The sequence below is a fragment of the Phalacrocorax carbo genome, chromosome 1 (assembly GCF_963921805.1).
Source record: "Phalacrocorax carbo chromosome 1, bPhaCar2.1, whole genome shotgun sequence".
Lineage (NCBI taxonomy): Eukaryota > Metazoa > Chordata > Aves > Suliformes > Phalacrocoracidae > Phalacrocorax > Phalacrocorax carbo.
Genome location: NC_087513.1, coordinates 103,242,996 through 103,263,870, shown reverse-complemented (window position 1 = coordinate 103,263,870; position 20,875 = coordinate 103,242,996). Strand labels below are relative to the sequence as shown.

Sequence of the window (20,875 nt, the reverse complement as noted above, 5' to 3'; positions counted from 1 at the left end):
GGTACCTTTTTTCATGAAGATGCTCTTGAATGAATGGCTTTTCAGTTTTCAGAGTGCACTTGAGAGTTTAAAGAATTGTGGTTAGTATCTTTTGTGTAATTTACAGCTAACAGTGATTCCATTTTCACTGATGGAAATTTATAATTCTGATGAATATTGTGTATCAGCAACATTACCATGAGACTTACAAAACAGAAAATAATGATTCTGTTGATTTTGGCAGTAGGGCAAATGTTAGCAGAATATTTTAAGCTTGTATCGTTGGTTTTGTGACCCCATTGTGCATTTAGAACTAATGCATGAAACTCTCTTGCTTCAGGAGACTTAAGGAAGGCTGCATTGCCTGCCCCTTTTTCTCTGAGTTTGAACACTGATCACTGTTTGTTAAAACATTGTCTGCTCCTTTTGCTTTGCATACTCTATTAGGGTGCAAGAACAATCTGAAGATGTAGGCTTCAGTGAAGAAAAACAATTATCATATAGCATAGATTATAAATAATTGGAGCACTTGTAGTTTAACTGATGTTTGTTTGCATCAGCTTCACGGGAGAATGGCGTTTCAAGAAATAGGAGCAAGAAATGATGTAAGATTTTAGGTACTTCAAGATGTACTTTTGGCACGTGGATTGTGCTGTAAGTTTTCAAATTCCCAAATGTGTGTATATATATGTTTGCATCTACTTGTGATTAATGGTCCATGATTTTTCTCCATTCCTTGCCATGCTTTTTAAGTGTGTTTTGTGATATATTTTCTAAATTCTCAACACAGGTCTTCTGACAGAATCATAGATCTGAACTATCTCATAGAGCTGCAGTGTCTCAAATAAATAGGTCAAATAATCCTAGAAGTGGTGTTTGCTAGCTTTGAATCGATAGTGATAAAGTTTCTCTGTATTCTTACTTGCTCAACCTTCTGTCTAATCTATCTTTGTTCTCTTCTTGTGCACTCTTTTCCTTGCTTCCAGTGGCTGCTACAAAGAGCAAAGCTAGAGGTGAGTTTCTGCCTGCACTCTTCAATTTGCATTGCATGGTTCTGCAGCCCGCCTATTTTCTCACAAGGTTTTTTCTGCTTCTCAAAACATAGAAAGAGATTTTTAGATCTTATGGTATAGTAGATTAGGTTTTTACAGTTTTGTAATTGCCCTTAAGTGCAGACTGTTTTAATTGTTTATCAGTCATCACTCTTACTGTGTTGTGTTAATTGTTTTAATTTAGGAAGTTTTTAGGAGAAAGATAAAACCAAGCGCATTGTAGTTAGATTTCTGACTTGCATTATAGTAATGTAGCGATATTGATGGCATTTTAATCAAAATGAAGATATTACATCAAAATGCTCATAAATATGTAAATGTAATTTATATTTTTTATCTCTAGACATAGTCATAAATATCTGAACAGAGAACAATGAACCTAAGTGTCTCCTAAGCATCCCCAATCTTTGCAGACTAGTATAAAATGATCATCACTGTTTCTGATAGCATACCAATATATAGAAAGGCGTACTATAATCTCTGCAGAGATTTATGACTTCAGAGCAGCAAGGTGATTGTCACAAATCAGTGTGACAAAGAAATAAACCTTTCAGAACTAATCATGTAAGGTCAGTTGTGCCTTAAACCATTTCCTGAATTTCAACGAAGCAGTCATGCAGCAAATGTAACCTGAAGGGTATATTTTTACTTTCATATATGTACAAATAGATGCATACATGTATATATACACATATCTCTGTGTGCGTGTATATATATATATGAACATATATTTTCATAGAAAAAACTGAAAGGAAGTGATTTACTAAAACTTATCTAAAATTTCTGGTAGATAAAATTGAGTTGTTTGAATATTAAACATCAGATTTTAAGGCAAATATGCTTGGTTACTTGTAGTTTGGAAGTTAAGAACTCTGATATTCTTGGTGTTTGTTAAGTTCACTTACATTGTCTAGCTTGAAGATGTAGAACAAAAATAATAATCAAAGAAAGCACAGCCAACTGATGGTGTTTATCTATTAGATTAACTATATCAATAATAAAAATACAGCTCAAGTTTTTTTAAACCCTTGCATGGCTTTTTGTAAATTATTTTTCTCAGAAATTTTGCATGCATTGGATGTCATGAGTGAAGGGAGTGGATAAAGTTAAATTCACATATTTGTCTATGCATGCTATGAAGTTTGATATTGTCTTTTCTGTACTGTTGATATCGATAAAGATTACCTTAGCTCTCTTTACCCTAACAATACCATGGCATATATCTCTGTCTCAGAAGAAAACCCCAAAGTGCATAATAGTCTGCTTTGTTAACGGCTGGTAAAGGACTGCTTAGTGTTGCCAAATTTAAGTGAAACTAGGGGAAAGGTAATTCCGGCAGGGGGAGATCATGACCACCATCTCAAAGACCATCCACTCAGGAAACCCACCGACTCAAAAGGTTAAGGAAGTAAAGATCTCAAAAAAGTCATAGTGAGCATGCATAGTCATTTACATGGCAGGCAAAGAACTTTAACCAGTCATTTAACAGAATAACAGTGAATGTGTATTAGATTATTAATATCATGTGTATAAATAACTGTTGGTTTCCACCTACAGCGTGCTGGTTTGTACCTTGCACCCATATCTGCACATTTACATAATAAAGGAAAACACCTCAACTCTGTGTGTGAATTGGGCCATGCACACCAGGTAATGGACCCAAGTTTTTGGGACAACAATGTCATGTACTCGGCTGTGATGCTGTGTATAATGGTCAAGAATTTAAGACCTTCATAATCAATGAAAAAAAACCAAACAAAACTAAAACACATCCACGGAAGCAAACTTGCAGCACAAATAAGCAAAATCTAATCAGTATTCAGCAATTACTTCATGTACCCATATATTGCCATTCAAACAGAAACTGCCCTGGAGGCACAAGAATTATAAAATGAGTCAGAAGTACTCATGGGCCCCACTCATCTGTGAACATTAACATACCCTTATTTCAGAAGTGCACATGCATATTTTATAAACAGCTGAAACTATATATAGTAAACTGGGTTTGACACTGTGATAAGAGAAAATCTCATAATCTGTAGCTATGCATTATCTTTGGAGGTCTCTTATTCAGTTGCACAACGCCTTCAAGAAGTCATCAGCTTTTCCTTTGGTGCTGAACAGCCCTGTGAGGAAGGTACCCAATATCCACAATAATTTTGTCCTGCAATAGTTCTGTCTTTCACCAAAATCATACCAAAATCTCCTGTGGTGGAAGACATAAAGCAGCTGATGTCTTACTGCTTTTCACGTTGCTCTGTCTAAGCAGTAAAGAAGGATCTGTTCCTCCTTTTGAATTATAACAAACACTTAACTGGCAAGCAGTTTTCTAATACCTCATTGAAAATGGCAACTCACAGCTGAGGGAATGCTTTGCTGCAAGAGGAGTTTCTCTTTTGGCATTTATCTTCCTGAAATCCAGCACTCTTACGTCTATGCTCCTATTTATGGATCTTCAACATTCCTTTCTGAAAGTTTAGAATTTGTGCTGCCATTTTCAGCAAGGTGAAGTTGACACTCATGGCTGCCCTGAGATCTGAGGGTTCCAGAGCAACTTAGTAGGTGATATTCTATGGGACCACTTGTCTTGAAATTTTGTTTGTGCTTTGTTAGCATGAGAAAAGTCCTGCTCGTCTCCAGCTTCTCTCCCTCCTTGTGGGATTGTCTATAAGCAGAACATTAGTGCCGTTGTTCTCAAACATTGCATTCAGTGCTCTTTCCATAGGTATCTTCTCAGACTTTGTTGAAGGCTGTTTGTATTAAGTGGTGTAAAGCAGCGGTTGAACTCTCTAGTTTACCCTTGCTTTGTGACACTTACAGTCAATTTAGGTTGGAAGGTCATCTGGTCTCAGGTCATCTGGACCTAACCACTGCGTAAGGCCCATTTAGATCTGGTTGCTCAGAGCCTTCCAGTCAAATTGAAGTATCTCAATGGTCAGAAAGTCCACAGCTCCTGGTTAGATTTGCTCTATCATTGATTTATTTCACCATGGTTTTCTTCTTTCTTTTTATACTTCCCATTACCTAGAAAAAACTGCATGAAAATTTTTGGTGGTCCAGAAAGGGAAAATACTGGATTTTGCATAGAAGGAAGGATCTTGCTTTGGACTACCTTGGGCAGATGCTGCCACAGGACACTCATGTTCTGGACAGAATACTTGAGACATTTCCAAGAAGCCTAGTTCAGAAGGATTTGAAAGAGTAAAGGGTGAAATTAAACATGAAAATAGTCATTCATATCACTGAGTTTGATGAAGCAGAAAACAAAGATGCCACCTGAAAGTCTCAGACTATCTGACTAGAGTTGTTTCAGTGCATGAATTTTTTATGGACTGTTCTTTAATGCACCAAACAAGATTTGTTCAACTTGGGCTCTATAAATGAGCATTTCCTCTATCAAAGCACCAGTTTGAAGACCTCTTAAGAAAGGCTGTTGTGACTTTTTGGTGACAATATTGTTGCAGATGTCTTCTGGCAGCAGCTAGCAATGGTTTCCAGGATCAGTGGTCGTATCAGAGCTGCTAATGACATGTCAATTTTCAGTCAGCAGGTGAAAGAGAGGCCAAGTGTCTTCATTCAAATGTAATTAGTTGAGGAATGGAGTTCTGTGCTCCACATTTTCACTTCTCTGATACACTCCATGTCAGCTGCTATTAAAAAGTTCTTTCCAGAGCTGCCCCACTAACCTCATGCACTTAGACACTTGACTTTATAACCCTTCAAAATTTAAATAGGAATTTCTGATAGGTTTTTTTGCTATTGGGAATGGTGTGGATGAATATGGCAACTTTCTGTTAAAAAAAGGAGACTATGAAGGCCAACTGCTGTTGCAGGAGGAGAAAGCGAGTCCTCCAGAAAGATCTCTTGCTGTCTCCCTGTTGAGAACTACAACGTTCCTTCCTATTCGTAGGACTCCTGAGGCCTGCAGATTAGAGATAGTGAAGTTCCCAAGAAGAGTCCCAAGAAGAGACTTTTTGCAGAGGGGAAGATGTGACTGCCTTACAGTTGCAGGACTTGTACTATCCACTTTATATAAAAACATGGTGGATTAGTAGATGTTTCTACCATGCTCCTTTCCCCTATTTTTGCTATGTCTGAAGTTCTATTTTTAATTTTCTCAGGGAGAAATAACATTCATATCATAGTCCCACTGTTCCTCATAACAAAGTACTACTGTGCTACCCTCTCAGTCTATATATACAAACAATGCTATATTCTCTCTCCAAAAGTGTTTTAAAAGCTGTATGTCTGTGAGTTCTAGGGGATGTCCTATTGGTGTGGGATACCTTCACACTTTTTCTGACTTAATACTACACTGTTAAGTACTGTAAATGCCTTTAATACTGTTTCACTTTCCTCACAAGTTTGATATTAAGAGTACTATTTTCTGAAGCCTGTTGGATATCCAGATTTTTTGAGAATGCGTCTTTTTCTTTACTTGTATTGCATCTGTGTCCCAAAGAAGCTGTCCTTATTTTTGAGTTCCATTGAAAATCACATCTTTCAATCAACTCTTCTATAAACGCAGAGATATGTTGTTTCTGCTTTGCTTTTAAAAGAGGAGACTGATTTTCCTTCAGAAACATAAGATTAAATCTAGCTTTAACAATGCTACTTAAAGCATACATCTCAGTCTCTAATATAAACCATCATAGCAGTTGATACACTGTCTAAATGCATCTTATCCAAGAGGCAAAGATCACTCTGGACTTTATTCACTTGATTTATTTTGTTTGTTCTCATTATGTCAATGAAATTGGTATCAGCTTATTTGAAGTTTTAAGTCAGGAGGGATTGTGTGAACAGGGCTGTACAAATATACTCTGTTACTGCCTGGATAGTTGTGCAATGACTCATATTATCTTTGAGTTAAGAATCAGGTTTTTTCTCGAGATTTCACCAGATCTTCATCAATGGTCATGTTCTAACCAACCATCTCTTTGATTTTCTTACCACATATGATGAAGTTTATTGCATTGCTCTAGATAAGTATTTGCCATCTTGGTAAATAATAGGTTTAATTCTTCCCATTGTTTTGACTGAAAACTAGGTAAACCAGGATAAATTGTGTTCACCAGAATTCCCTGTATGGAAGACCTACAGTTTAGATCCTATCTTCACTACATGTAATTGGCCAAACACGTTTCTCATTCACGGTAAAATTATCCTGAAATCAAGCAAGTAACACAGCATCTGTCCGTGTTAGGAACAGGACGAAATAAACGTACACAAAGGAGACCCAAATACTCCCTATTTGTCTTACTTGCATTATCTTCACAAAGTTCTGAGCTATTCAGTTATTAACATCAGTTAGGTATTAGCTCTGCTGTCGCAGTTTTCTTTATTGAGGAATGGATAAATCAGGGTATCATCTGCATAAAAATTGCACACTGCAACATTATGGCAAAAAATACAAACTAGTGGAAGCGTATAGATGTTGAAAGTGTGAATCCAATATAAAGCCTAGGGAAGTTCCATAAATCACAGTAGTTTGAAAGAGCATTTATTTATGGTTACAAGCTTTCACCACTGAGACATGTAGAAATGAAAACGTGTCAGATTCCACCTTTAATACAAGGTCATTACAAAAAACTTGCCAAGGCTGTTGTAGCATAGCATCATCAGAAGCCTGATTGAAATTTTTCAGATATTCTAACGCTATTGAAATAAAGGAGCTCTTCTTTGTAAAATCTTCTCCTGGTATTTTTACTCAAAATATAGTTTCACCTTTAAAGGTGAAACTTTTCACTGTAAGGTAGCAAAAGTGCCTTTGCTATTTATAAATGATTGTGCTTTGGGGGGGAAAACAACAAAGCTAATGAAGCTTCAGTGACCATTCCTTTACTCTTTGGTAGGGGAATACCGAACCCCTGTGGTTTAGTTACTGCTTCCAGTACATTACCTCTGAGGTCCAGCACTTTTCTCTGCTGATTAAATCATGTCCAATGGCTAAACCTGTGAGTTTGAAAGGTCTGGATTTCAGTCCTAGGTCTGACCTAAGTCCATGGTTTTCTTCTGATTCCTCACGGCACTTGAGGCCAGACTTTTCTCATATTCAGCAGTTCTGATGGTGAGGAAAGTGATGATGAACAAAATTTTATGCTTGTCTGTGAAGAAAGTGGAAGAAAAAGAAAAAACAAAAGGTTTGAAAATTACCGTATTAAGAGTGCATGGAGGACTGTGAAGGCATACACAAAATTATTACTCCTCCTTGCACGCTTTTGCTGTCAACGCTTATACAGGAGCAGGTATTTGAGAAAAGAATTTAGGTAGGCAACTGTTACTGTGTTTCTCCAGTTCTTGTTCTGTTTTGGTGAGAAGAATATGGAATTTTCGATTTAATGGTTAGTATACAAATATAAAAATGTGTTGCATTTTGCTGGGTTTTTTTTTAAATCCTCCCAGTTCACATTAGATCAAGATAATAGGTTATTTTGCAATTTCAGTTTTCCATCAGGTAACATGGAACATTATAATTGCATTAGACTCTAAAAAAATCATATATAACTATTTCAATATAATATATATGCCATTTGTCAAAAGGGATTTGGAAAAGAAGGCAGATGCCTGAGTTCTGAGGGTTGTTTTTTTTAAAAGAAGAATCATGGAATATATGTTGCTGTATTTTTTTCCCTTACAAACTTTAGCTGATCCTTGGAGGGAGAAAGCTGGAATCATAATGATGATAATAGTTCTTAACAAAGTTGCTGACTGCTCTTTGCCCTTTGCAATTATATTTGGGAAATACTTGGCCCTAGCACCTGTAAGATCTTTCCAATACTGAGACAGCTGAGATTTCTACATAATGTTGTGTGTACACAGTCCAAATGCTCACCATTGTAGTTCCAGCCAGAATCCTTCTGCTGTTCAAGGTCCCAAGTTCTGCTACACGCTAAGGAGACTGCCAAAACATGAATGAGCTTTTCCTTTCTTAGATTGAGGGACTATGTTAGCAGCACTGGAAACAGCAGTATGTCCTCTTTACTGCTTTTACTGCCTTTTTTATTTTTTTAAAATGTTTTCCAGAATAGATGTAAACAAAGCAACTGTTAATAGTTTTGGTAATGTAACATGCTCATTAAAACTGTAGGCCACCAACGGAATAAAGCAGCTCTAGCAACACAGAAATAGCAAAGGAAGGTACAAAGCCTCACTGAGAAGAGATCGGTAGGGACAGGCTATTGCTGTTGACGTGCCCTTTTCATTTGAGAGACATCTACACTGAGCTAACATGTCAGTCATTTATTGACTAAATAGTTTAATAACCAGTGTAGAAGTGTTTGAGATGGAGTAAGATAATGTTTGTTTTCATTCTCGTGACATGCAACACAGTAATGGGAGAGGGACTCTCAGGAGGACGTTCCCTTTGGGGGTGGACCCGGTTATCATTGACTAAAGCGTTTTGTCAGTTCTTATTCCCCAACTTTCAGATAGGCGACTCTTCCTTCCCAATGGTTAATAGGAAGTCTGATTGCCTTTTTTTCAATTTGTCTGCCCTCATTTGGTTGTTAAGTATTTGCGACCAGACTGTCAAAAGCAGTGTGTTAGGAGAGCTTGCCATACTTGAATAGAACTCTGCTGGAAATTTAGTTGCTTTATTTGTTATCTGAATGGATGTACTGTTGTAAATCTGGTCATGGTATTGTGCATTGACCCTTATGGTGATCTGCAAAGAATTTTCATAGGCAGTGCGTTGCATTTTGAATATGAAAGTATTGTGAACACATGAGACACAGACAGATATTACTGTGTGCTGGCCCAGTGAAATCAGGTTTCAGATTCTAGCCATAAAAACACTTTGCTTCAGAGTTTAGACTTTTTATTTAAGCACAATAAAAAGGATATAGTGAGTGCCCAGGATGTGTTCACCATATTGTATACATACTGTGGAATTGGTGGGCATAATTTCCTAGTATCTGACACTTGGATGGAGCTGCTGCTCTGAAGCAGTCTGTGGACTTCTCTTTGTCCGAAACATCTAAATTCCTCAACTTCTTTTAAGATGAAATTTCTGACAGAGAAAAGGAATTTGATGATAATACCTAAAGACTGCATAAATGATACAGTTGGTGTACAGGTTACAGCAAGCCCGTGATCACTGGTTTTTTTTCTACTGTTGGTAGTAATAGATGTGTTTAAAAGCATAGGCTTTTCTTTCAGGCTTGACTTTGTTCCTGTATGTTTTTTTAAGTAAAGGAAGGGGAGAGAAGACTGCATTTAAATAAAAGGATTTTTTTTTCTCAAATGTTTTTTTGAAAAATATAGGACTTACACTCTTTCTCCACATGAGCTGGGTTCTCAAGATCTGCTTCTTAAATCTCTGTGTGAGATCAGATCTTCAGAGAATTTGTTTTACTTTAGTGGACAGTGGTCAGTGAGACACATGGTGTTTAAATGGCTGAGGATTCACTATCACTGCTGATGTTTGGTGCTTTATGTTAATACTAGCTTGGATTATTGGTTCAGGCATAGGAACAGAAGAAAGGGAGTTAAGACTTCCATGTGTGCTACCATTGTTCTATAGAGGATCTCCAGAAGTCCTTTGTAAGTAAGCATTATGCTCTGCATTACTCCAGGATTCTTTCAAGGGCTAACAACTTCAAGGTCTTCCTCACATTTCAATTAGATTATGGGCTGCGTATAAGGGAAGGGTAGTGGACAACACTGGAGCAGAGTACTATGTAGGGATTTTTGTTCCTCTGCTGTTTATACAAAACTACCTCAAAAATCTGGTCTGATTAGAAACAATCATAGGATTATTCGTGTGCACCTATAGACCACCAGAACCAGTGGATCATTAGAGATGAAGGAGAGAAACATGAAGTGTTCACTTACCACATGCATTGTTGATTCTGAATTAACATCTTCACTCACTGCTCACCTGATTGCGGAACACCCAATTCCTTTTCCATTAAGCTGATTTTAATCTCTTACAAAAACTAGCTAGCAACATCACATTGCCTTTATGCGGCTTCTCAGCTCAAGTAAAAGAACCAGAATTCTATTTGGCCTATTGCAAATAACTGCAAATATCAGTAGGAACCTAAGTCATGGTTCGAAAACTGTTGCTGGCTTTCAGAAAGCTACACAGATGAACAAGTGTGCTCCTTTTTTTCACAGATTGCTGTAGCTGAATGTATGTCAGCAGCAGTACCCCAGGAAAGGGGCAATCTTAGGATTTCCTTTTGAGGAGCCTGATTCTATGAAATCAGGTCCAGAAGCTAAATACTGTAATGATAATAAATAAAGGATTTTATTTTTCATGGTGAACACTTATAATGACTATCTCTAAAACTGGTAAAAGACTTTTAATAAAGAAAAAACATTGTAAATGTTGGATCTTTCATTTGTTATATCAGGATGCCCTTCATGGGCTCCCTGCAGAACTAATAACGAAGTAAAAGTCATGTTTCCAACGTAACAACCTTCTACGTTTATTATGTGGTTTATAAAATATGATAAAAGTCTTTAAAATACTGTTACTTGACAAAAATACTTCAAAGGGAATTGAGCAAGAGAATGAAGGAGTTCAAAATAAAATTAAGTGGAGCTGTCAGAAAGGAGGGAAACACTGGAATGAGGGCAATGGAAAGGAATCGTGCCTGATGGCTACAAATGCAGTGGGCCTTTGCAGCACCCGGCAGTAAAGGTTCTACCTAGACTTTGTGTCTAGGTCCCCATATGTCTTATAGCTGCTATTAGGAGTCACTGCCAGTGTGCCAAATTCTGGCTTTCCTAACTGTGCTGGTTTAGATTGTGTAAGCAAAGATAAGACTATAGACTCCTGATATCTATCAGTACTGTTGCAAAATACAATACATCCCACTGGTCTCCCACAGGCTAGCTTTTCATTTGTTAACTGTTGCTGAGAGTACTGCAACCCTGTTTCATTTGTGAGGGGTGGCTTTTCTATTCATTTGCTTTTTCTAATAATTATTGTTATTTCTATACACATTCATAATACATGTTGCGTGTGGTGCATCAGGAGAAGTACTTAAAGGATTTATTGCAGTAAGATATAGAAGTAATTGTACATAACCATAAGTTTATCAAGGTAGAAATTTTTGCTTCTCATGCCATACTTAGCTGATTTCCTTCGTTTTGCCTCAGAAGTACTTGCTTTCATTTGTTTAGGGGAATAGTACTTACTGTGTTTATATGGCACTGATTTCTGGAAATATAAGTGTGTCAGATAATGCTTCCCAAGTAGCAACCCAGAAATGAGAGCAGAATATCAATCCCTGCTTTGATGTCCATTTACATTTTAGGAATTTACAAGTGTATAAAACTGATGAGCTAATAATTCGACATTCTTTTCAGATAATGTTATGCGCAGAAGTGAATAAGATGAATAGGCTTTCCTCCCATGGTTGGGCTTCTCTTACAGAATGTGATTTTTGTAATGATTATCGTAATGGACTGCCCATCCCACTCCAACAATAAATGTTCCCCAGGAGGCAGACTAGTGAAATAAATGCTTCTCCAGAGCAGACATAATAATATTCCTCTGATCTTTGGCTTTTTGTCTCTCCAGAAGTTCAGGAGAAAAAGTGAGGCTTGTAGCACTGTTGAGAGGTTACAGATTTCTGGTTTCTAGGACACCAGGTAGGGAGCAAGTTCTGAGGCCAGGGAAACACACACAAAAATGTGCTCTGCCAACATTTCCCTTCCATTTGCTTTCAGACAGCTTCCACCCCTGCCGGTCTCAGTGTTAGCAAGGTGATGTGCTGTGCCGTATGGTTGTATCCACCTTGCCTGCCGAGCAATATAGCATGTTTTCCTGGTCCTTCCCTCCTGCTTTCCTTTGCCTCTTTTTTTTCCACCCTTCTGATATGTCCCAGTAACACAGAAGGCAGTTTCATAATCTTCTATTATTTCTTCTCCTATATTCAGCTACCATCTTGATTTGATCTACATATCTTTCAAAATATATTCAGTCATTTGTGTAGCTTACTGACAAGTAGTTTAATAACTTTGCCTTTTTAAAAATAAATTTTACTTTCTTTAGTGCTTCTGTGAAGAGCAAAGCATTATTTCCCATGACAATTCCTTAAAATAAGATGTCATGTCAGAGATTTCTACTGGAAACTTGTCAGTCTTACCTGAAGAATGTTATGTGTTTTCCAAAGGACATGAATTTGATTGACTTTTTGAGGTACAGTATTCTAGCCCTTTGGCTGCTTTTTAAAAGCAAATTGTGCATGGTATTCAGGAACGTGGACAGCTATAAGGAATATTCTTGATCAGCAAATACAGTCTCTCTTTCTAGGCATCACATGTTACCTCCTCTATATATGTATTCTGAAAAGCTGGGGTTTTTGGTTGGGTGTTTTGGGGGTTGGGTTGGGTTGGGGTTGGTTGGTTGGTTTTCCTCCTTAGCTAGTTTTCTGATTAGGGAAACTGTGAACCCTTCCCTTGCAATTGTCAGGCATGCTTTGCTAATTTCTAGAAGATGCTTATTCACATAAATATTTCTTATGCCAAGATTATCTTTAATTGTAAACTGATCATCATTTTCCTCCTCGTTTTTTATCTCCCTGAGTAATGCACAGATAACTATCATGTCTTCTCTCAGACTTCATTTTGGGAGACAGCCAGATATTTTTCAGTCTCTTTCCAAGACGGCCTGGACTACATTATACTTTTCCAGTGTGTCATGGTGTGAACTGGCTGCTGCTGAATGAAATGAGCAGAATGATCCGCAGTGTTTTACCTGGGGTTCACCCTGTCTTTTCTGTCAAGCCTTCCTACATCTACCAGAAATACTTCAATTGGCTTGTATTATGACTGCTTTCTTTCAAGCTGCTTCATATTGGTTGTTCATAGTTATCCAGCGATAAATTAGAATATGTGTCTTTTTCCTGCTCAGTTGTTCTTAGCTGATGAGATGTTAGTCAATTATTAATCCCCAAGTACAAGGCGCTTTTTTTCTCATTTCTGTTACCATAGGCCTAAAGGTTGTCCAGTACTTTTTGTGAGATGTACCAGTCCTCTTCTGTGTGAACGATACTTTTGAAGATTTTGTCATAAACTCATGCTGTCTGTAACCAGAATTATTATTAATATAAAAAAGAAAGACTGAAGAGGAGTCCTTGAAAAATGCCCAAGCATTAATGACTTCCCTTGAGTCTCTTCTTCCTTTCAGCTCCAGCCTGACACCATCTCTCATAAGCAAGTTCTTCATGTTTCCCACATTTCCCATGCTGGTTTATTCTGCCAAATTTACATGCTGTGTTTATGGGATCTTATTCTAACACGTTTAAGTAAAGATTAAACTACTAAATTTCTGTTGCGTGCCAGCAATCAGATTAGATCCAACTCATCTATGTTTCTTAACTTTGCATTAATTTGCTGGTCTCGGTTGACTGTGCCAGAGTTTCTGATCCCTTCTTTCACCTTTTCCTGGTCATTTCCAGGGAACCAATTGACTTTTCCTTGCTGATCTTCACAAGATGACTTGATGGCGGATTTACTAGGTAGGATTTTTGAGTTAAGAAAACTGATATTCTGCAAGTGTAATGCTGTTTAGTGGTGATAAAACAGCAAGCAGTGGGATTCAAAAAATACAAATTATGTCTAATCTAGTCTAAATTACAACTATAATTCATATATAACAATTTTCTGATAGGTAGTTTTATGTATCTTATTATTATTATAATTTTCTGCTGGCCATTTTTCATTCACTTTGTAGTTGGCTTGTTACTTTATCTGTATGCTAACTGCTTATAGTAATTCTTTGTGCTGTGTATCCAGCAGAATGGTATTTGGCCAAGCTATGCATCTTTAAAGGACTTCCTTGGATGTTTCCTGGGTTTTGTACCTTTTTACATGTAATTCTACAAGTGCCTTATGTGTACCTTCCATAGTCTTCCAACCTGCTACATAGATTGTAAATCATGTTCCATAATTTGTTTCCTATATGCTTGTTAGCCACATTCTCTTGTTCATCAGTGCTTCAGTAATGGCCTTTAAAATTATTATATATTTTTCTTTTTTTTTCAGGCATTCATAGTGTTATTTTATGTTGCAAAACTTTCCCTTGGGAACTCTTGGGATGCAGGCATGCTCCCTGTTGCATAGTTTTCACAGCGACCCGTGACAGCCAGGGAGTGATTTTTCCTCTTTGAATATGTGCAGTATCACTCACAACCAGGCTTGCTGCACCTGTAGAGGCGCAACGTGTTACCCTGTCAATAATATGGTGCAGTGTCCTGGGGAGCTCAACACCTGTTCCAGTGCTCCAGTGACCAGGAGAGATTAATGTCTTGTTTGTCGGATCATTTACTTAGCTTATCAGAATGCAAGATTATGGGTAAAAAGGTATATTCACTTAAAAGCATAGATTTTTGCATTTATGGAACAAAGTTGTCAAAGCACAAAACATACTACAGTATTGAGATATATTCTGTATAACAGAGAGAGAGACACACACGCAGTAGCAGCTTTGGCTAGCTTCTGTGTCTGTCCCTGTCATAGGTGATACAGGAATCTGTTATGATCTTGACATAGGGATCCTCCTGTTTAGACTGTCTTTCAGATGCCTTCCCCATGCTTGGGGCAGAAAAGAGGCCAGGAGCAAAACCTATTGGCACATCCTCTGGGTGGTTCCAAGCTAGAAAGCCAAAATCTTATTTTCTTCCTTCTGATAAAAATTATTTCTTCAGACTTGCTACCGGCACAGTATATAGCACAACCGAGGTACTGCAAGTACCCTTCTTACGCCTCTGAAAGCCTGTACACTAATATAATCAGCCTTCATTAAAAAAAGTTATGAAACCTTATACATCACATCATGAGAGATGTTAAGTGCAGTTTCTGGCTACGTTAATTACTGCTTCTTTTCCTCTGTTGAATACGATACCTACAGGGTGAAACTGGGAATAAAGAGCCTTCCTTTAGGAACATCTTGATCAACACTACTGTTGCTTTTAGGGGGTCTCCTGAGCATCCTGTTACTGAGAGGTCTTGCCACTGTTAGCACCATGTGCTTTCTGAGCATTATCTCATTGCAGCAAAATTTGTAGTATGATTCCTTTAGCATTGTCAAAAACGTGTCTACTACACAACCAAATCGAGTTCTAAGGAACTAGAATAATTCCCAATAAAATCCCATCTACCACCTTTTTCAAAATAAATTTGGCCCGAATAAAAAATCTTTTCTGCCATTTCTTTTTTCGTGCATGGTGTCCTTACTGCCCTCCTTCCGTGTACTAAACCAACATTGGAGATTACACAAAATCTGCCAATCATCTCTCTTCATTTCTTAGTCTGAAATGCTTTCTGTTGAGCAGTTCAGCCTAAATAATAGAAAACTGTTTTAAGGCAGTCTGTCCTTTGAGAAAGGGTTGTGTTTCCAGTGAAAACATTCATAATTTTGTTTCAATTTGTCTAGTCCTGAAGGCATGTACTGCTGTTGGTTGTCTTTGTTATATTCCTTGCTTCTCATCTGTATTTCCTTTACAAAGAACAGGAAGAGTTATGACCCTGATTTCTCAATCTTTCTATGTCTTTTTGGTTTTGTGGGGTTCCCCCCCCACCTTTGTCTTTCATTGTGATTGTTTGTTATATTTAAGTGCGTTAATTTCTACCAGCAGTATGTAAATATAAAAGTACTCAAAGAGTAAGCATAGAAAAAACCAAGAAAACAGTCAATTATGTAGGGACATGTCACAGGTTCTTTCTGAAGTAATGCAAGAGTACTGTCCTCTTAGAAACAAGAGCATAGAGTTCATGTGCTTTTGATATAATTCTCCAGATTTTACAAGCTATTTTATTGACCAAAAATGTATAGGTCAACTTTCTGAATTGCTTCTCTGAATGTGCATGCATTTATGTATTACCAGGGCTTTCCTTTCCCCGTGAATAGGATTGAAACTCTTGGGTGAAATGGGAATTAAACAGAAGATTAATCTGTCCAAAAAAGGATCAGCTATTGCCAGTGTGCACTGTCTGTAAGGTCTCCAAATCTTTTGATATATTACTCATGTTAATGTGTTCATTATAGTGAGGCCATGATATTTTTTCTTCAGTTGAGTTGTACTTGTCCCTTGATTTATGTAGATTCCTAAACAGAAAATAGTTTTGTGGGGGAATGGGTGTCCAAGCAGCAGTTTGAGCTATACGCAGTTTCCTAGCACCCTGGATGACATTCAGCGATCTCTGCACCCTTGTGCCTTCTCTCAGCTCATCCAATACTAACAAGAGGCAAGGCCATGTAACTGAAGCATGGAGCAGAGTATTAAGTGACACAGTGGGAAGCAAGTGGCCCATAGTGGCAACGGGCAAATACCTTCTAGGGAGGTCTTTTCGAGCCCTGTCTCCAGCACAGCATAATAGCCTTTCTTCTGCCTCAAGGTCCTGGTGCCGGGCATATCCAGCCAGCAGATCATCCCTAACACAGACAGCAAAGTTCCAAAAAAGGTCCTTGCTCTAAGCCTTTACAGGAAGCTGCACAAGCCAGGAGGCAAGGCATATAGATGGACAACAGGTTCTCAGTGCAAAGCCTTTGTGGATTCCAAGGAAGATCTGGACTACAGAGCCGGGTGCTGGATGCATGACTGTAATGCAGGAGTAGGGCAGACTTAGAAAGTAGGTATGGGTCAGTGTAAGACATGACAGATTGGATTAGTTGCAGCTTGAGGGGTGAGTTGGTTGATTGGGGTTGAATGGTGGAGATGAAGGCAGCTGCATTGTAAGAGATTTGTTAGGGGACTGACAGGTGGCAGAGAGTTTAGGATCTGGGCTTTTGAGAGACTTCAGGTTTCATGGGGAGGGGTGCAGAGAGGTATGGTTGTTAGCTATAATAAAGTTTTGAAAAGTAGTTTTTGTAGTGTGGAATGTTGACTATTACATGTTAAAATATATTTGGTAAACTTACGAGAGTTATATCTTTTTCCTCATTGCTTAATACAGTCAGGAGGAAAACTGATTAACTTTTCAAATTCTTTTTTATAAGTAGAAAGTGTTATAAACTGGAAAAGTTGTTTATCTCTGGTATAAGTGTTACTACATTACAGAAACATAAACCAAGTTCCATATGAAAAGAGAGGAGTTTGGTTTTAACTATGACAGACTGCATTTGATACAAGTGTTTGTGTCAAAGGTATTTATGCTTTCCCATTCTCAGCTTCAAACTTCTTCAGCTAGACCAAACCTCTAATTCGTCCTGTAATGCACTGCAGTTGCCTACGCTGTGCAGAGAATTTAATTTGAATAAGGTTTTACAGCTTTTTCATGTAATGAAATGAAGCATCAGGCTTGTATGGATTATATATTTGGAACTTGATCCTGTAAACATTTACTTATATGCTTAAAGTTAAGCCTGCAATTCTCCTGAAGTCAGTGAGTCCACCTGTGTATTTAAAGTTTTGGGTAAAGTCAATGTAAATATCTGAAATATCTTAGTTATTGTACCACATCACTAAGAAATAAATGGCTTCCTTGATTCTGAGCCAATTTTTGTACTGGTACATCTGTCACTGTCTTTGGGTCATAGGTTTTCTTGCACATTGCTTCTAGTGTTTTGGAAAATGCCAGTGAATTTACCTGCATCAAAAAACAAGGCGAGGGGCTGGGAAGCCTGAGGGGGATTGATTGTTTCTTTTTTAAATACAACCAGGCCACTTTGGGGATAATACAGAATGATTTTTACATGCTGTATAATAATTAGTTTAGTGACTCAGTGTTGGATTACTAAAGAAGGCTCAAAAAGTAGTTTGAGTGCCTTTGAATTAGCATCAGAATTCTCAGAAGATTATCTGAATTTACTTGGTATTTGGTATAAAGAAGCCTCATGGTCAGAAGATGTGCTTTCCAAATAGCCATGCAATAAAAGAGCTATTGCAAAGTTATTTTAAGGTGGGGTTTTTTTGCTTTATTTTTTTTTTTCTTGTCTTACTAAAGAAAATCAGCTCATGCATTTGGGTGTATCTCAGTGCTCAGTCAGGCAGCATTAGCAGAATTCATCAAAGTCTTTTCCTCCCTCCAGTGACCCTCAAACTTTTTCCCGTTAGTCCAAGGTTGCGGCATCTATTTATTGCAACAAACACTTGTGCCTCATAAAATTATGTATTCTTGTCATTTCTTGTCAAAATTGGCATTGTTAGTGACAACTGCAATCCCTGTCACCTAGTAGGCAGCTTTGTATCCTGGTTGTAAGATAAGCACAGTATGCTCTTCCTGAGAAATCTGCACTTCAAGTAAGCACTCAAAACATGCCTCTAAACTGTGCTCTTTTTTGTCACTTTCTTTTCCTCATTCATCTCTCTTATGCTAAATGAATTTATGGAAATATCTCTCTTCTCCTGGTTTTATTCAACTACTTTTTGTCACAGTTAGAGGCTTCTTGTCCCATTTAATAGCTAAACATTTTACCCATTTTCTTTTAATGTCTTAGAATTCCTCTAGTTTGATGTTTCTTTTCTAATTTCTAATGTTTCTTCTTAGGAAAACAGATTCTGTATCATCCTGTTCTATGGGACATGTAAAACTGTGGTATAATTTCTCTTCTGTTTTTTTTAATGTCTTTGCTATCTTGAGAAGAATCAAATACATCCCATACTTAAAAAATTGTGTATACTTAAACGTATTAAAAAGTTTATTCTCTGTTGAGATATTTTTATGTGCTTGAATCTCATTTCTCTCTTGTGTTTCTGTATGCAAAGAGAATAGATGGCAAGGGGAAAAAAACAGGAAAAGACAAGTGATTAAAAAAAAAATCACTATAAGTATAAAGGTAGATGCAGCCAGATTATCTTGAAGAATGTTTCTACTAAGAGTCTGTACATCCAGGTGGAAAAGACCACAAGTAAAATTTCAGGAATGTATGGGTATCTGAGAAGAACATTAAAAAGACAAAAAAAAAAAAAAAACACCAAAAAAACCTTCAGATTTCAGCCTGTCACCTGATCTGAAAGGATTTTTATTACTGTTTGTTTAATGTGTGTAACTAGTTTCTTTCTTTTAATATGTGTGGGCATTATTGTGACATGAAAGGTATTAAGGAGAAAGGTGAATGCGAATCAGATTGTGTCGTGGAAAAAAATCATACAGATGCTTTACATGCTGTTTTATCTTTTGTTTTTAAATTAGCAAGGGAAGGTAAATGTCCAGTCAGTCACTAGATCTGAAGAAAGATTATTTTACAAGTATTTACATTTTTAAAAAGATATTTAAGAATATCCTGGAGAAAAAATAATGTGGTATGCACCACAGGACTGGACACATGTGTGGCTAGGTCTTATGGGTGCCAGACTCAAAACTCCAGATACCTTTCTTCTTTCCAGCTGATTGCCAATATATTGCAATTGGAATTGAAGGTAAAATGCAGAAAGAAATGAGAGGTTTGTATTGCAGAAGACATTTGAGCAAAACCGTGTTGGCCAAGGAAAGCGAGGCCCTATATTCATCTTGATAGCACTTTTTACCCCGTATTAATAAATTTCAATCAGGTACAAAGTATTAAGAGACATCCTAGACATTGATAGAATGAACTTAGTGTTTTGGGAAGACAGCTCAGTGTGTAAAGTCCAGAGTGAAAAATAAAAGCTCTAAATACACAGATTTCCCAAAGCCTTTCCACCCCATTAAAGTTCCAGTGTTTGAAACCCCACAGATGTGATAATAGGAGGCTGCTCACAAGCCGAGCCAGCTAAAACCCTTTAACTGTGTGGTGAAGGGAGTACTGAAGTCCCACATCTCCTTGACCAAAGAGCTCCATGCTGCTTTGGAGTGCTTTTCTCTTGAATCTTATTTCATAGTCTTCTTGAAAGGTGAGTTAAGAGCTGGGCTTGCCACAATCGAAGCTGGGGAGAAGTTTTTGGTTTTAGCAAAGCAGAGCACTTGAATGCTTCCACAGTACCACGCTTGACATGGGTCATTGAAATTCCAGTGTGACCTTTGCATCTGCTGGGCTAATGTCAAAGCATATTACTTTCAGAGATTACTGCCTTGATTTCTTTAGCTTCTTGGGTTGAGGTTGGGTATCAGTATCTGGAAGGTTGGTAGGTCAGCACTGGACCATAGAATTGGTCAATGTCAAGAGAGAACTTACAAGAGGAGCCATTTTAATGACTGCCCTGCATTTTCATTAGCAGGATCCTACTTTTACAGCAGACAAGTGCATGTGACTCTGTGGATCTTTTTCACTTGTTTGCAAGTACTGTGTTCTCTGCTGCTGCAAGTAAAGAGGAGGTTGTCCAAGCTCCTTCCCTGGATTCTGGTCAAAGCCTGTGTGCCAGTGTTTCACTTTGCTACACTGGAGTTGGGGCGTGAAAGCTCTTACAGAAAACAAGGCAAAACAACAAGAGTTTGATATACTTGGGGCCTGTGTGAAGGGTGATGGGAGGAAGGAGCTTGAGATATCCCTGAAATAAGTGGGAGAGGATTTTTAATTAAATGCTAACACAGCTTTTACATATCGATTAAACTAAACCATATTTCTTGTGCTCAGATCTTCCAGCTTCTGTGCTGATTTGAATTTCAGACTTTTTCCTGGTAGGCCATCCCCTGGCCTCCTACCAGGCCCTATGTTTTTTTCCTTTTTCCCCATTTTCAGTGTCATTCTGTCACTCCTGTCATTGAAGTATTAAGGCCTTGTGGCTATAGAGGTCTCTGTAATGGTACTTGCTGGGCTATTCAAAGCAAATTATCTTACAACACATTATTTCCCCGTTTCTCTCTGCTTTGTTCCCTTCAGTGTGTGATGTGAGCTTCTATTAGACATAAATTGTGTATCCTAGGGGAGCATAATGGAAAACACAAAATGCCAGTCAGTCTGTAAAATTTAAAGCCATGCTTAAAATGTGTATGGAAGAGGTGGGGACTCTTAGATGAGGAACGCTGTG

The 20,875-nt window shown here is 37.8% G+C and overlaps 1 protein-coding gene across 3 annotated transcripts in view; it reads left to right on the top strand.

Annotated features, from left to right (window-relative positions):
* Nucleotides 1-20,875, top strand: part of CADM2 (cell adhesion molecule 2) — a 681,251-nt gene that overhangs the window by 447,590 nt on the left and 212,786 nt on the right. For 2 of the 3 annotated variants that reach the window (XM_064469629.1, XM_064469639.1), the window contains exon 2: nucleotides 966-992. The exons of the other annotated variant lie outside the window; for it this stretch is intronic. In XM_064469629.1, coding sequence (XP_064325699.1) covers nucleotides 966-992 — 27 coding nt within the window. The remainder of the gene's footprint in view (nucleotides 1-965; nucleotides 993-20,875) is intronic. 3 annotated transcript variants of the gene reach the window in all.